Source organism: Saccharomyces eubayanus, chromosome XIV (assembly GCF_001298625.1).
Source record: "Saccharomyces eubayanus strain FM1318 chromosome XIV, whole genome shotgun sequence".
NCBI lineage: Eukaryota > Fungi > Ascomycota > Saccharomycetes > Saccharomycetales > Saccharomycetaceae > Saccharomyces > Saccharomyces eubayanus.
The window spans coordinates 514,825-528,982 of NC_030973.1; the positions used below are offsets into that span (position 1 = coordinate 514,825).

The 14,158-nt window shown below is 39.9% G+C and overlaps 7 protein-coding genes across 7 annotated transcripts; 5 read left to right on the top strand and 2 right to left on the bottom strand.

The window, feature by feature from the left end:
• Positions 1-288: 288 nt before the first annotated feature.
• VAC7 (Vac7p) lies at positions 289-3,945 on the top strand (the record flags this gene model as incomplete). The annotated part of the gene is made up of 1 exon (XM_018367695.1): positions 289-3,945. One exon carries the CDS (start codon positions 289-291, stop codon positions 3,943-3,945), a length of 3,657 nt encoding a protein of 1,218 aa, XP_018219819.1.
• Positions 3,946-4,300: 355 nt separating this feature from the next.
• On the top strand, positions 4,301-5,770 carry MSG5 (tyrosine/serine/threonine protein phosphatase MSG5; the record flags this gene model as incomplete). The annotated part of the gene is made up of 1 exon (XM_018367696.1): positions 4,301-5,770. One exon carries the CDS (start codon positions 4,301-4,303, stop codon positions 5,768-5,770), a length of 1,470 nt encoding a protein of 489 aa, XP_018219820.1.
• A 315-nt stretch (positions 5,771-6,085) lies between these two features.
• COX5A (cytochrome c oxidase subunit Va) lies at positions 6,086-6,547 on the top strand (the record flags this gene model as incomplete). Its single annotated transcript, XM_018367697.1, has 1 exon — positions 6,086-6,547. One exon carries the CDS (start codon positions 6,086-6,088, stop codon positions 6,545-6,547), a length of 462 nt encoding a protein of 153 aa, XP_018219821.1.
• A 561-nt stretch (positions 6,548-7,108) lies between these two features.
• Positions 7,109-8,305, top strand: COG5 (Golgi transport complex subunit COG5; the record flags this gene model as incomplete). The annotated part of the gene is made up of 1 exon (XM_018367698.1): positions 7,109-8,305. The coding sequence occupies one exon, from the start codon at positions 7,109-7,111 to the stop codon at positions 8,303-8,305; it is 1,197 nt and encodes a 398-aa protein (XP_018219822.1).
• An 86-nt stretch (positions 8,306-8,391) lies between these two features.
• On the bottom strand, positions 8,392-8,862 carry DI49_4680 (uncharacterized protein; the record flags this gene model as incomplete). Its single annotated transcript, XM_018367699.1, has 1 exon — positions 8,392-8,862. One exon carries the CDS (start codon positions 8,860-8,862, stop codon positions 8,392-8,394), a length of 471 nt encoding a protein of 156 aa, XP_018219823.1.
• A 703-nt stretch (positions 8,863-9,565) lies between these two features.
• On the bottom strand, positions 9,566-12,214 carry SFB2 (COPII subunit SFB2; the record flags this gene model as incomplete). The annotated part of the gene is made up of 1 exon (XM_018367700.1): positions 9,566-12,214. The coding sequence occupies one exon, from the start codon at positions 12,212-12,214 to the stop codon at positions 9,566-9,568; it is 2,649 nt and encodes an 882-aa protein (XP_018219824.1).
• A 270-nt stretch (positions 12,215-12,484) lies between these two features.
• ALG11 (alpha-1,2-mannosyltransferase ALG11) lies at positions 12,485-14,134 on the top strand (the record flags this gene model as incomplete). Its single annotated transcript, XM_018367701.1, has 1 exon — positions 12,485-14,134. One exon carries the CDS (start codon positions 12,485-12,487, stop codon positions 14,132-14,134), a length of 1,650 nt encoding a protein of 549 aa, XP_018219825.1.
• Positions 14,135-14,158: the final 24 nt, after the last annotated feature.

Sequence of the window (14,158 nt, forward strand, 5' to 3'; positions counted from 1 at the left end):
ATCACCCACTCCGACAGGAAGGTGTGTTTGCCCTCCGGCCGTTATTGTGACCGCTTTCTTTTCTGTCTTCAATTGTTCGTTTGCATTGTTTTTTCTTCGTTTTGCCTGGAAAAGTCGTTGGGCAGCTGAGGCGGGTATCCCCCTTGATTTTGCATTATGAATCAAGATTCCCACAATTAACAGTATATAGGTACGTTTACATCTCCTATACATACAGCGTAAATCACCTTTGTGTGTAGATAGTTCTTTCTCGTGGCAGACCAAACCATCTTTTGGGAAACGTGTTCGATGACCGAAGAAGACAGAAAACTCACTGTGGAGACGGAAACAGTGGAGGCACCCGTGGCAAACAATCTTTTACTGTCGAATAATAATGTAACGGTTACGAACCCCAATGTTCCCTCAGCTTCCACGTCAACTTCCCCTCTGCACAGGGAGGCGATGGATGATGCTGCGACTACCGCTAGCACCACGAATAGCAACGCCGTTTTGGAGCATAACGTATCCAGCATAGATAACAACCTAATGGACGCCGATGCTTTGCCACATAACCTTGCAGATCATTGGCACCCGGATATCAACAGGGCGGGTACTTCGATGTCGACTAGCGATATTCCAACGGACCTGCACTCGGACCACATCCCTTCTCTGTCGTCGAGCAACAACAATAGCAACAACGCCTTGATCAACCATAATCCTCTGTCATCTCATCTCTCCAACCCGTCATCTTCCTTGCGAAATAAAAAAAGCTCCTTGCTGGTAGCGTCTAACCCTGTGTTTTCTTCAGATATCGAACTGTCGAAAAAGAAGGCTCCACTCGTCTCCAGTAATATCCCTACAGGAAACACTGCTCTGTATCAAACAGCAAGATCGGCGAACGTCCATGCTCCGTCTTCCACGTCGGCAACCAAGGCTTTCAGAAAGGCTTCCGCTTTCTCTAATAATACAGCCCCTAGCACGAGTAACAATATTACTTCAAACACGTCACCTGCTCCTCTTTTACCTTTGCCCTCTCTCTCTCAACAGAACAAGCCAAAAATAATGGAAAGGCCTACAATGCACGTCACCAATTCGAGAGAGATACTTTTGGGTGAAAACTTGCTAGACGATACGAGAACAAAAATCCCTCTTGTAAATACAAACACTAATGATAATGATTCAACGGCGAACGACGATTCGCACATACCGACCCACTCAAACACAGATAATAACGAAGACGATGATAAGACGAGGAAAAGCAAAAACAAAAATAGCAGCAATGAAAATAGTAACAATGACGCCAATAACATATCTACTGCATCCGCAAAAACTGTACCTCCGACAACCCCTTTCACGAGTGCTGATAATACCCAGGCCCTCGCTACCAATATACCCAGCAACAACAATAATATTAATAACAATATTGATAATAATAATAATAGTAATGATAATAATAATAATACTAAGAATAATAACAGTATTAATATCAATAACAATCATAATAGTAACAATAAGAAGAAAACAAGCAATAATAGCGCAAGCAATAACAACACCAACACGGCCAGCAAAGTGCCGAGTAATGGTGCCAAGAAGGCCAATTCTGAAGTAAGTGCTTCCAATTCTAATTCTAATAATAATACCACAAGTGAAGATTCGCATGATATTTCAGAAAAGCCAACAAAGGCTGATTTTTTCGCTGCAAGATTGGCATCAGCTGTGGGTGAAAATGAAATCAGCGACTCGGAAGAAACATTTGTATATGAGTCTGCGGCTAATTCAACTAAAAACCTGATCTACCCTGATTCTTCTACTCAGCAGCAGCAGCCGCAACAACAACAACAGCAACAGCAGCCGCAACAGCAGCAGCAACAACAACAACAGCAGCAACAACAACAACAGCAACAACAGAGCCATGGTATAACTTCCAAGATGAGTGCTCCATTATTGAACAATAATAAAAAATTATTGAGTCGACTGAAAAACTCGAGACATATAAGCACTGGTGCCATACTTAATAACTCAATTGCAAATCTGAGCACGAACTTGAACTTGAATCCTAGTTCGATGCTAAACACTAACAACCTGACGTTGGGGCATGGTCATTTGGACGAGTTGGGCAGCATAAAGCAGCAACAACAACAACAACAACCAACAGATGTACAATCCGTAGATTCATACACCTCCGACAACCCAGACAGCGGTATTATTCCCAAATCTCCTGACAAGAGGTCAAGCTTAATATCCTTGCCTAAAGTTTCTCCACACCTACTTCCATCTACTACAACTAACAGCAACACGAGTTCGTGCCCTAATGTAGCAACAGGATCACAGGACATGGAATCAAATAACGATATTTCAACTAAGAAATCGTTTTCCAATTCGACCTTAAGACACTCTTCCGCCAATCGAAACTCGGCTTATAACGACAATAAGAGACCTCTTAGAACAACCGTATCCAAAATATTTGATTCAAATCTAAACGGCGCACCTTTACGAAGATACTCTGGGGTGCCTGATCACGTGAATTTGGAAGATTATATCGAACAGTCAAACAACTATTCGACAATCCCCAATAGTGTCAAAAAGGATGAATTTTACAGCAGCAGGAACAACAAATTTCCTCATGGTCTAAATTTTTACAACGATCATAACATCATTGAAGAAGAACATAATGGTGAGTTGGTGAATCGGCCTCAACACCATCATAATCTTCAGCATGAATTCATTCCAGAGGACAATGAAAGCGATGATAACGATATACACTCTATGTTCTATTATAATCACAAGAATGATTTAGAGACAAAGCCCCAAATATCCGATTATGGTGAAGATGAAGACGCAGACGATTATGACCGTCAAAACGCGACTTATAATAGTTACTATGGGTCCGAGGCCAACACACACGAATTGCCGTTACACGGTAGAATGCCATCAAGATCAAACAATGACTATTATGATTTCATGGCTAACAACAACACAGGCAACAATAACCAAGTGAATGAATACACCCCCTTAAGAACTAAACGTATCCAAAGGCACTTATCAAGAGCAAACAACAGCATGATGAATGGTAGCATTCATATGAATGTCAGCGATGATATTGCTCATCCTAATATCATCAATAATGATAACGTCGGCTATTCGCCACACAACTTTTATTCGAGGAAATCTCCCTTTGGCAAACTGAAGAATTTCCTCTACGTTGCCTTTGTAATATCATCATTATTGATGACTGGGTTCATCCTTGGATTTTTATTGGCCACAAATAAAGAACTACAAGATGTGGATGTGGTGGTCATGGATAATGTGATTTCAAGCTCAGATGAATTGATATTTGACATCACTGTAAGCGCTTTCAATCCCGGGTTTTTCAGCATAAGTGTTTCGCAAGTTGATTTGGACATATTCGCCAAGAGCTCGTTTTTAAAATGTGATCCTAATGGAGACTGTACCATAATAGAGCAGGAACAAAAGATTCTACAGATCACGACAAACCCCTCGCATGTAGACGAGAGTTTCAAAACTGATGTCATTGGTGAAAATATAGAGACGGTGTTGTTAGGGACTGTCAAAACGCTAGAAACGCCATTAAAATTTCAAGGTGGAGCGTTTAATAGAAATTATGATGTCTCTGTATCGAGCATCAAGCTTCTAGACCCTGGATCCTCTGAAGCCAAGCATGACAACGACGATGGCGATGACAACAACGGCAGCGATGACGGTGATGATGACGGTGACGGTGACGACGATGAAAGCGGCGGTGAAGGTATACAGGGGAGACAATACAAACTCAAAACAAATGTCAGAGATGACAAAGAGGACGATACCAAGAAGTGGAAACTACTCATCAAGCACGACTACGAGTTGATAGTCCGTGGCAACATGAAGTACGAGGTGCCTTTCTTCAACACGCAGAAATCCACGGCTATCCAAAAGAACTCTATGGTTCATCCTGGTAAGAAATAAGCGTTAAGAATGTTGATTTCTTCATTACTGTTGGAATTTTTCTTTTTATAGCGCAGCAAAGGAAGGCAATTTCCAAAACAGGAATGCATTTTCCTAAAAAGGAAATAGTATTTGTTTTTTTTGATTTTTTTTTCTCTTTGGCTATTTCAAATTTAGAAGTAAATGAAAAAATAGAGAAATGTTACATAGATACGACAGTATTGTAGTAATGATATTATTTTTATATAGAGCATTCAGAAACAAGGGTGAGGGTTATGCAACTCGTTTAGAAATCGTTTTCTCTTTTCCCATTTAAGTACAGTACAGCATTAGCAAATAGTGGCAGTGATAGACACATTGGTGGCGATAAGTGCACATGCAATTTCATTCAAATAAACAGCGTTTGGACAGTAAAAGTGACATAGATTTCCGGTCGAAATCACCGCGTTCTTTGCAAAATAGAAATACCAAAAATTTATCTTTAGACATAGCAACACTTCATCCGTTAATGGAATTCTCACTGCAAAGCCAGAATGATCCAGGTTCAGTAAAGTTCCCATCGCCGACGCCTTTGAATCTGTCCATGAAGCCCAAAACCACCATATTGGAGAAATTCCCAACAAAAATAAGCTCAAGACCAATACCACCACCGCTACCCTTAAGGCGGAGCGAGGCTTCCATATACACACTACCAGCATCTTTGAAAAGCCGGACAGTTTCTCCAAACTTGTATACAAGGACATCTATGGCGACATCCATCGGGAAACATTCATCATCATCGCCGGCATCATCATTCTCAGAAAAACCCCATCTAAATAGAGTTCATTCGCTATCCGTGAAGACCAAAGATTTGAGATTAAAGGGAATTAGAGGGCGATCTCAAACCATTTCCGGATTAGAAGCCTCTACCCCGACCTCTAGCATATACGAAACTGCCCTAGGTAACAGTGACCTGAACAAATTCTCTAATCAAAAAAACATGCAAACAACATTGATTTTCCCCGAAGAGGAGCCAGATTTGAATATTGATAAGATACATACAGAGATTTACCAACGGACAGTTTATCTGGACGGGCCACTGTTGGTGATACCGTCCAGTTTGTATTTATATTCAGAGCCCAAATTGGAGGATATCTTATCGTTTGACTTAGTCATCAATGTTGCTAAAGAGATACCAAACCTGAAATTATTGCTACCGCCGGAAGTGGCACACAAGATACAGTACCACCACGTAGAATGGACACATACCTCCAAGATCGTCAGCGATTTATCTCGATTGACGCGCATTATGCATACGGCTTATTTGCAAGGCAAGAAAATACTAGTCCATTGCCAATGTGGCGTATCAAGATCAGCATCATTAATTGTAGCGTACATCATGCGATATTATGGCCTGACCCTGAATGATGCCTACAACAAGCTGAAAATGGTCGCTAAAGACATAAGCCCCAACATGGGACTCATCTTTCAACTCATGGAATGGGGGGAGATGTTGTCTAAAAACTCGTTAGAGGAAGAAGGAGAGGCTATTCGTATGCAACCCGAAGAAGACGAAATCAGCAACAACGAAGCTTCCTCTTCCACCGCGAAGTCCTACTCTTCTGTTTCATACAGAAGTTTCCCCATGCTAATGAACCCATCGTCGTCGCCAAATGACAGCTCCATCAACTCTTCGGAGGTCACGCCAAGAACCCCCGCCACTTTGACGGGAGCAAGAACCACGCTGGTCGAAGAACAGGATGAAGAAGACAAGAAGAGGTTGTCTCAAACAGCAGACGCACTAGACCCCTCCGTTGATAGCGAGTCTCTATCCACCGCATCGGAACAGATGATGCTGCTCCCATAGAGCCAGTGCTTCCCCACCGCATCCCCCACGACCACTAGATCTGCAGGCAGACCGCCTTCTCACGCTCATACATAATTCATAGTTACTAGATCTTCATTCATAGCGAATATCCATCTTTGTAATGCCACATCGGCAAAAATTGTCCAATAGACGTTTTCCTCGTTTGTGATTGGCCCCGCGTTTTGCGCCGATACAAGCGACGGCGAAAAGTTATAAGGAATAATCAATTAAATAAGAGACCGTCAATCTTCAACTTCCGTATTCTTCCTCCAAGCACAGAAACCAAAAAAAAGACCAACTAAGTTCATATCTACAATGTTGCGTAACTCTTTCACTAAGGCTGGTAGTTTATCACGCGTCACATCCGTCAGATTCGCCCAAACGCATGCCCTTTCCAATGCTGCTGTAATGGAGCTGCAGTCCAGATGGGAAAACATGCCCTCCACTGAACAACAAGACATCGTCACCAAGTTGACTGAACGTCAGAAATTGCCATGGGTTCAGCTTACCGAGCCAGAAAAGCAAGCCGTGTGGTACATCTCCTACGGGGAGTGGGGACCAAGAAGACCTGTCTTGAATAAGGGTGACTCAGGTTTCATCGCTAAGGGTGTTGCTGCTGGTCTACTATTGTCTGTGGGGCTTTTCGCTGCCATCAGAATGGCAGCTGGTGAAGACTCCAAGACTATGACCAAGGAATGGCAAATGAAGAGTGACGAATATTTGAAATCCAAGAATGCTAATCCTTGGGGTGGTTACTCTCAAGTCCAATCTAAATAAACGAGACAAAAAATTTGAAAGGAACTTAATAGAGGCCAATAACTGTTACGGTTTTTTCAGCTAGTCTGTGACCTATACGAAGATGAGTATTCTTTCTTACTAGTACTATTATCATTATCATTATCATTATTATTATTATTATTATTACATTGGCGTAATTTATGGGTTTGCCCGCCCAGTACAATCCAAACATATCAAACATAAAACGGCTCTTTGCCACCTTCACATTTTTTCTTTATTTATCAATAACTCGAGTTTATTAATTTTTAGACATATAATTTTATATCATTATTCTTATCGTTCAAGGGAACCCTGAAAAGAACGAAACTAAAAATATAAACAAATATGGAGTCCTAACAAATTGCCTCGCAAAAGCAGAGCTAGCGACTTTTTTATTCTGTTAAAGTCTTTCTTCATACCCATATTCCTGCAGGCTCTTGATTTGGTTGAGTATTGTGGGAAGTGAAAAAAAATAGAAGATTTATTAAAACGTTTCAAGACAAAAGCAAAAAAAAAAGCACCTGGAAAAGTAGTAAACTAGATAATACGCTAACACTAGTAATGTCGAACGATTTGGAAGACTTTGATTCTTTACTGGAAACCAATTTCGATGCTAAACAATTTGGAAATGATTTATTGAAAGTTACCAATAACATCAACACTACTACTTTAGATCTGAATACATCTTTAAAAAAGCTGAAATACGATCTTCACGAGATAGATTCTAGAATAGACCAATTGGTTAATAACAAACCCTCGGAGATAATAGACTTGATGTATAGAAATGAAAACGTTAATTCCACTATAGTCGATGAACTGAAACCAAGCTTAGAATATTTGAACATGTCATATGACAGGTTAAAAACCCAAGTTCTAGATCCTTATGAAAGAGCTAGGAAAGTCCAATTGGCACTGAGTAAAGTTTATCAAACATCCTTTCTTCTTCGAGGTGCTTTGGTGTACATTCATTTATCGAATAAAATAAGTACGACGTCCAATGTAGCCCAATTAAATATACCAACAGCTGTCAATCTAGCTTCATTGCACTATCAATTACAAATAACTCTGAATGAAAATGAAAATTTGAAATCTTTACAGAAAGTCAAATTGCTAGATCAAAACATTATTACTCCCAACAAGAGAGAGCTGGTAACATTCCTGTCCTTACAAGTGTCAAAAGAGTGTTTGAACTCTATTAAGATCAAAACAAATAAAGAAACGATATCTCAGCTAGTCCGTTCATTATTTCTACTTTCACCTCAAGAATTCGTGGCTACTATAAATAAAATTATTCTATCCAACGTCACAACAAGCTCGCAAATTCTATCGAGAACTATAAACTCTATCAGAGGGTTTTCCGAAACATTCAAAGAAGTTGTAGAGAAAAGCTATAGTATTTACATCTTAGAGACGATATTGCGAAATATCAAAATTGATAATACCACCACAGCCGCAAAACCTACAGCTACTAATAAGTCGCACCTAGGCCATCTTTTATCAGAATATACTTTAATGGGAAATACCAAATCAGGCTCTGGCACACCAAGAGATCTGTTTTGGAATAAGGTTGCATCATCTTTTAGAAAAGACTTTGAAATCTCGGTCAACAGAGGTGGCCCTGTAGGTAAGTCACTGCTCAAAAATAAAGATTTCATCATTGATACTATAAAGCAGCATATGGGTAAATCCTGCGATAATAGTGATTATCAAAGCTATTTGAATTTGATGTTAAACTCGGTATCTATTATCGCAAAATGAGTAACTTCATTGCAAAAAACACGAATTTGAATGAGTAAGATGAAGTAATAAACAATTTTATAATATATACATAAATATGTGTGTGATCATCCTGCCCTAACCTTATGGGTGCTGCCAGCGTTAGCTAGTGGGTTTAAGGTTGCTTTTTTCTTATTCTTCTTTCCACCACGCTTATGAAACTTTTTCTTTAACAATTTCTTTATCTCACGAGCTTTGGCATCACGCTCTTTGGTTCTTTCAAGAGCTAATTTTTTAGCTACACGTTGTTTCTGGCCTGGCCTTCTTTTTTTGATTTTCAGATCCCTTTGCTGCTGTGATGCGATCTCCAAATTGTGTTCGTGCAAATTCATTATTTTACCTTGGCAGTACGACCATTTATGAAGTACTCGTAGATCATCCTCTTGAATCTTTGCATTTTCTTGTATTATCGTATCGTAATCTATAGCGCTCTGTAGAAATTGTTGCCTTTGAACCTCAGAATAGTTTGCAAAGTAATATTCTTTAGGCCTTTCTTGGTCAATCATTTCTTCCTCAGGCTCCTTCAATGAAACTTTCATGAGATTCACTCCGGTATGGGCTTCATTCTCCGTGCTTTTTCCTTTACCAACTGCATCCCTTGGTGCTTCAACAACGCCGAATGAAAATAGTGGGAAGTCAAACTCGTCTTGGTTATCCTCTATTTCGTCATTTACATCTTCGTCATTTGCTTTAGAGTCTGATGGAGAGCCGATTCTTTCAACTTCAACAAATTCAAATTCCGTTGGCGGTATCAATACATCCACTTCCTCATTATTGTTACTACCACTGCTCTCATACCCTTTATTGTTTCCTATTTCTCTTCCTTCATCATAAAGATCCTTTCTCGATACTCTGTGCAGAAATTATCAATATATTCAACGTTAGTAAAAAGAAATTACGCCAAATACAATGGGAAGTAAATACCGTCCCGATTCAATGCATACACTTTGAGTTCAGACATCGCCTTGTCTTGGATTCTAATGCGTCACTCCAATATATGTAGTTTTTTTTTTTATTATTTGATGTTAATTATTATAAAGTAGATGAGTTTTTTTTTTTCGTTTTAATCCGATGACTTTAAGAACAATAGCATTTTCCAAGACAAAAAAAAGACAAGAGTGTTATCGTAAATTTGCCTTTTGTTTCTACTTTTACCTCTATCTGTCTTKTCTATAGTATATACACATAATAATCAAATTATACACTTGCCTAGGCTTACCGAGAATGGAGTAAAGGAGTTTATTATCTGTTAATAGCCGTTTTCATACTTTGCAGGTATTCTCTATAGCTGGCACAATTCAGAATCTTGTCTTCAACAAGGGTGCTTGATACCCATAACCTTAGAGAAGCCATCTCTCTCTCTGCAGTTAGATTAGCGGGTTCATTGATAGATGGTCCTCTTATTGTGTACAACGATTGGAAAGTTATCGTATCATTGTTTTCTCTAATTTTACTGATTATGTTTCTTAATCTGTCATTGAATGGGGAATCTATCAAAACAGGCAGCTCGCTTTTTCCAACGGGAACGCCAGAGATGTTATCGGTGTTAAAGACATCGTTCAGTAATTCAGGAACAGCGTCCCCACCAACCCATAAAAATAACTCTGCGGAATTGTCAATTAAATACAATCCATATCTTTCAAAGAGGGATGCGGTAGCATTGATAGGATCAGGTAATTTTATTTCTCTATTGGAATCAAGCAAACCAACTTCATCAGGCATATCGTGTAGAGAGTATACAGTTGGGTATATGCTCTTTATTAAGTAGTGAAGCGGCTCTGTTTCTAATTTATTCAGTGAACTGGCACGGTAGTCACTTGGGACCATCCCTGGTCTAAAGGCTATGTTTTTGCCTAGCGCATTCATTAATAAAGGCAACATCCTCAAGTTGGCACACAAATTCAAAGAAGTCACAGCAGTGATGTTTGACATGGATATTTCTTTTTTGTAGGCATTTAAAATATCTTGGAGTGATTTTGTTATTAAATCTCTTGCAGAATCCATGCTTGAATTCAATGCTTTGTCTACCGCGTTTTGTGTGACAAAATCAGTAATGGCCAGTTGATCAGCAGACGCAAATACTTCCCTAGCGGATTCCGTTGTTGGTAGTGCCAACGTCATAACCCTAATTCTACGTTCCCCGGTGTTTAAGGTTAATAGAGTTGAGACTTGCAAGTAGCAATGTTCAGCCGTTATGGAATCTTCGATCGAAATTTCGAACAGATAGGACTGATCTCTAGGCATTGTGGAGAATGCACATAAATCTGAAGATCTGTTGAAAAAGTGACCAAAAAACGATGTAGCCTTCAAACCTGTCGAACCACGAACTCTCATGACAGCTTCCATGGATATATCCATGGATAAATGCTTAGATAACTCTCTAGTGAATTTGGTAACATCGTTCAGACTAGTAGCATTGAAGCCGGGATAGAAGTGTGTTTGGCCACCAGAGAAGCGGCCCAGATGGGATAAAGTCGCTACGTCCATGTATTCCTCGGACGCTAAAAACATATCGACTGTTATTTGCAATTTGCTACACTCGATTGTAAATGTTTTGTAAAAGGAGTCCTGGCATGATAGTAATTGGGAGGTCTCCTTTGGTGTGTTCAATACACCTTGCTCACTTCTTCTCTTCAATTTTCCGACACCAGTATCTGGTAAAGTCGATGAAATGACTTCAATTTTACCTCCCGTGTTATTGATCAAATTCGAAGCAGCTTTAAGAGCAGGCCCAAGTGCAAATTTGCTTATGTGTGTGTCTTGGAAAACTTCAGGTATCGTTTTTAGTAGTTTTTCCAAATTCTTTTTACAATATTTTAATGGAACCACGAGGTCCTCACTGGGCATTGGCAAAAATGGTTCGCTTAAATCACCGACATCAAACATTTGGACTGTTTCAGCCATGCTTTCATCATCATCATCATCCTCTTCGTCTCCGCCTTCCTCCTCTTCTTCATCATCCTCCTCATCATCATCATCATCGTCATCCGATTCTTCATAGTCATCATCTAGGGGAACGTAGAAATAATGCAGAGCATGGTCAACACATATGATGGAAACACTAGTTCTTCCGTCATGGTTTGGTAAAAACTCTAAATTTTCTAAAATAGTTCTGGCAGATGTGGCTAGTAAACCATTTCGAACAGCGTTTTGAGAAACGTCCAAAATAAACACATAGGTAGATGGTGGGGGTTCTCTGACGGAGTACTCGACAGGCGCCAAATACTCCATGACAGAGTGTTTGATTTCGTTTCTTTCGTATCTATTAATCGGAGCACCTTGCAAATTCTGATCGAAGCCAAATGGAACGTCGTTCTTGAATCGACAAATATTACATTGCCATCTTCTCCCTTGTTCAATAAAAGCAACAAAGGGGTTCAAATAAGAACGACAACGGCGGCAACGAACTATGATCCCGTCTTTGTTCAAGGGCACGTATTCATTCGAATCTTGCAAGTTCAAGTATGGTCTTATTACGATTCCAAACGGTAGCTTCGTTTTTTTCAACAAAGAGTTTGTCTTTGGCACCGCATTTAAAGTAGATCTGACATACTGATATGGGACATTGGATGTCTCTGATAGGGCCACAATGCTATCCGGAGAGATAGTAATTGGAGGAGGCGGTAATGACAGATCACGAATTGGAGGAGGCAATTCTGTAAACAAGTCTACAGGGTACAATTGATTGGCCACTTTCCTAGAGCTGAGTTGTTGAGGCTGTTCAGCTGGCTGTGCGAACGAGTAGGAGTTGTCGTTCAATTGGAAATTGCCTATAGCATTTGCCGTTTGATCTATCTGTTGTTGAAACTGTTGTTGTTCTGCAACTATTGGAACATTCGCAGCGTACGGGATCTGAGCCTGGGGGTACACCCTCTTCTTATGATGAGACATGATTGACTAAGCCGGATTCTGATGACCTTTGATAGGGACAAGCTCCGAGCATGCGGTAACACACCGGTAATTGTTGAGAGCTCGTCTTGGGCCCTTTTAATTGACGTACCTTCATCATTGTCATCGATCATAGCTGCCGCCTTCGGGTAAGACGAAGGAAAAGTGAAACATTTAAAAAGTTACATAAATAAGACTTAGCTTAGAGATAGTGGACTAGACGGTAGAAGTGATCCAAGAGCAACCAAGTGTTCGGGTGATCACAGGGTGAAAATGATGTCTGGTACTTGGGCAGGTTACAATTTTAAAGAGATCAAATCGCATTTTGGGTTCAAGAAATATGCCGTGTCGTGCTTGATCATTCTGTATGGACTAATAAAGGTTTCGACGTGGATCTTCCGTCAATGGGTGTATTCCAGTTTAAATCCATTCTCCAAAAGAAACTTTCTGCTTAAGAGAGCTACAGCCTCCTGTGGCGAGAAGAACGTCAAGGTTTTTGGTTTTTTCCATCCGTATTGTAATGCTGGTGGTGGTGGTGAAAAAGTTTTGTGGAAAGCCGTGGATATCACTCTGAGGAAAGATCCTAAGAACATCATTATGATCTATTCCGGTGATTTCTTGGATGGCGGGGATGTCACTCCGGAGAGCATCTTGAATGATGTGAAGACGAAGTTCGATTATGACTTAGATTCTGATAGAATATTTTTTATTTCATTGAAATTAAGATATTTAGTGGACTCTTCGACATGGAAACATTTTACTTTGATTGGGCAGGCTATTGGATCGATGATGCTGGCATTCGAATCCATTATTAAGTGTCCGCCTGATATATGGATTGATTCGATGGGGTACCCCTTCAGTTATCCCATTGTGGCTAGATTTCTGAAGAGAATTCCCATTGTCACATATACTCATTATCCGATAATGTCAAAGGACATGCTAAATAAATTATTTGCAATGCCCAAGAAGAGTTTCAAGGTTTACGGTAAAATATTATACTGGAAGATCTTTATGTTAATTTACCAATCCATTGGTTCTAAAATTGACATCGTCATTACCAACTCGACGTGGACAAACAACCATATAAGACAGATTTGGTCATCCAATACATGTAAGATCATATATCCACCATGTTCCACCGAAAAACTAGTCGATTGGAAACAGAAATTTGGTGGTGCTAGGGTCCAGAGGCTAAACCAAGCAATCGTGTTGGCACAATTTCGTCCTGAGAAACGTCATAAACTGATCGTTGAATCTTACGCAAACTTCTTGGAAAATTTACCCGATTCTATACCGCCATTTAAATTAATAATGGTGGGTTCTACCAGATCCAAGCAAGACGAAGAATACGTTAAGAGTTTACAAGACTGGTCCGAAAATGACTTGAAGATTCCCAAAGGTTTGATATCATTCGAGAAGAATTTGTCCTTTGATAAGATTGAAATCTTGTTAAACAAATCTACATTTGGTATCAACGCCATGTGGAATGAACATTTTGGTATTGCTATTGTAGAGTATATGGCTTCCGGGTTAATCCCCATAGTCCATGCATCAGCGGGCCCCTTATTGGATATAGTAATGCCATGGAGCTCTAACTCGAATACAAAAAATGACCGCTCACAATGGGAACTTCAAAAGGAATATTTTTCCGATTTTAATGATGACGGTGAGACGACTGGATTTTTCTTCAAAGAGGAAAGTGATCCGGATTTCAACCCAACCAAGGATCCCCTCAGGTACCCCAATTTGTCCGAATTGTTCTTACAAATGATGAAATTGGACGACGACTGCGTAAGCGCAATGAGTGCAAGAAACCAACAGTATTCATTATTTAAATTCTCTGATTTGAAATTTGATAGGGATTGGGAAAATTTCGTATTGAATCCGATCGACCAGCTATTAGAAGAGGAGGAAAGGGGCTGATATGCTGTGAAAATAGAAACCCTG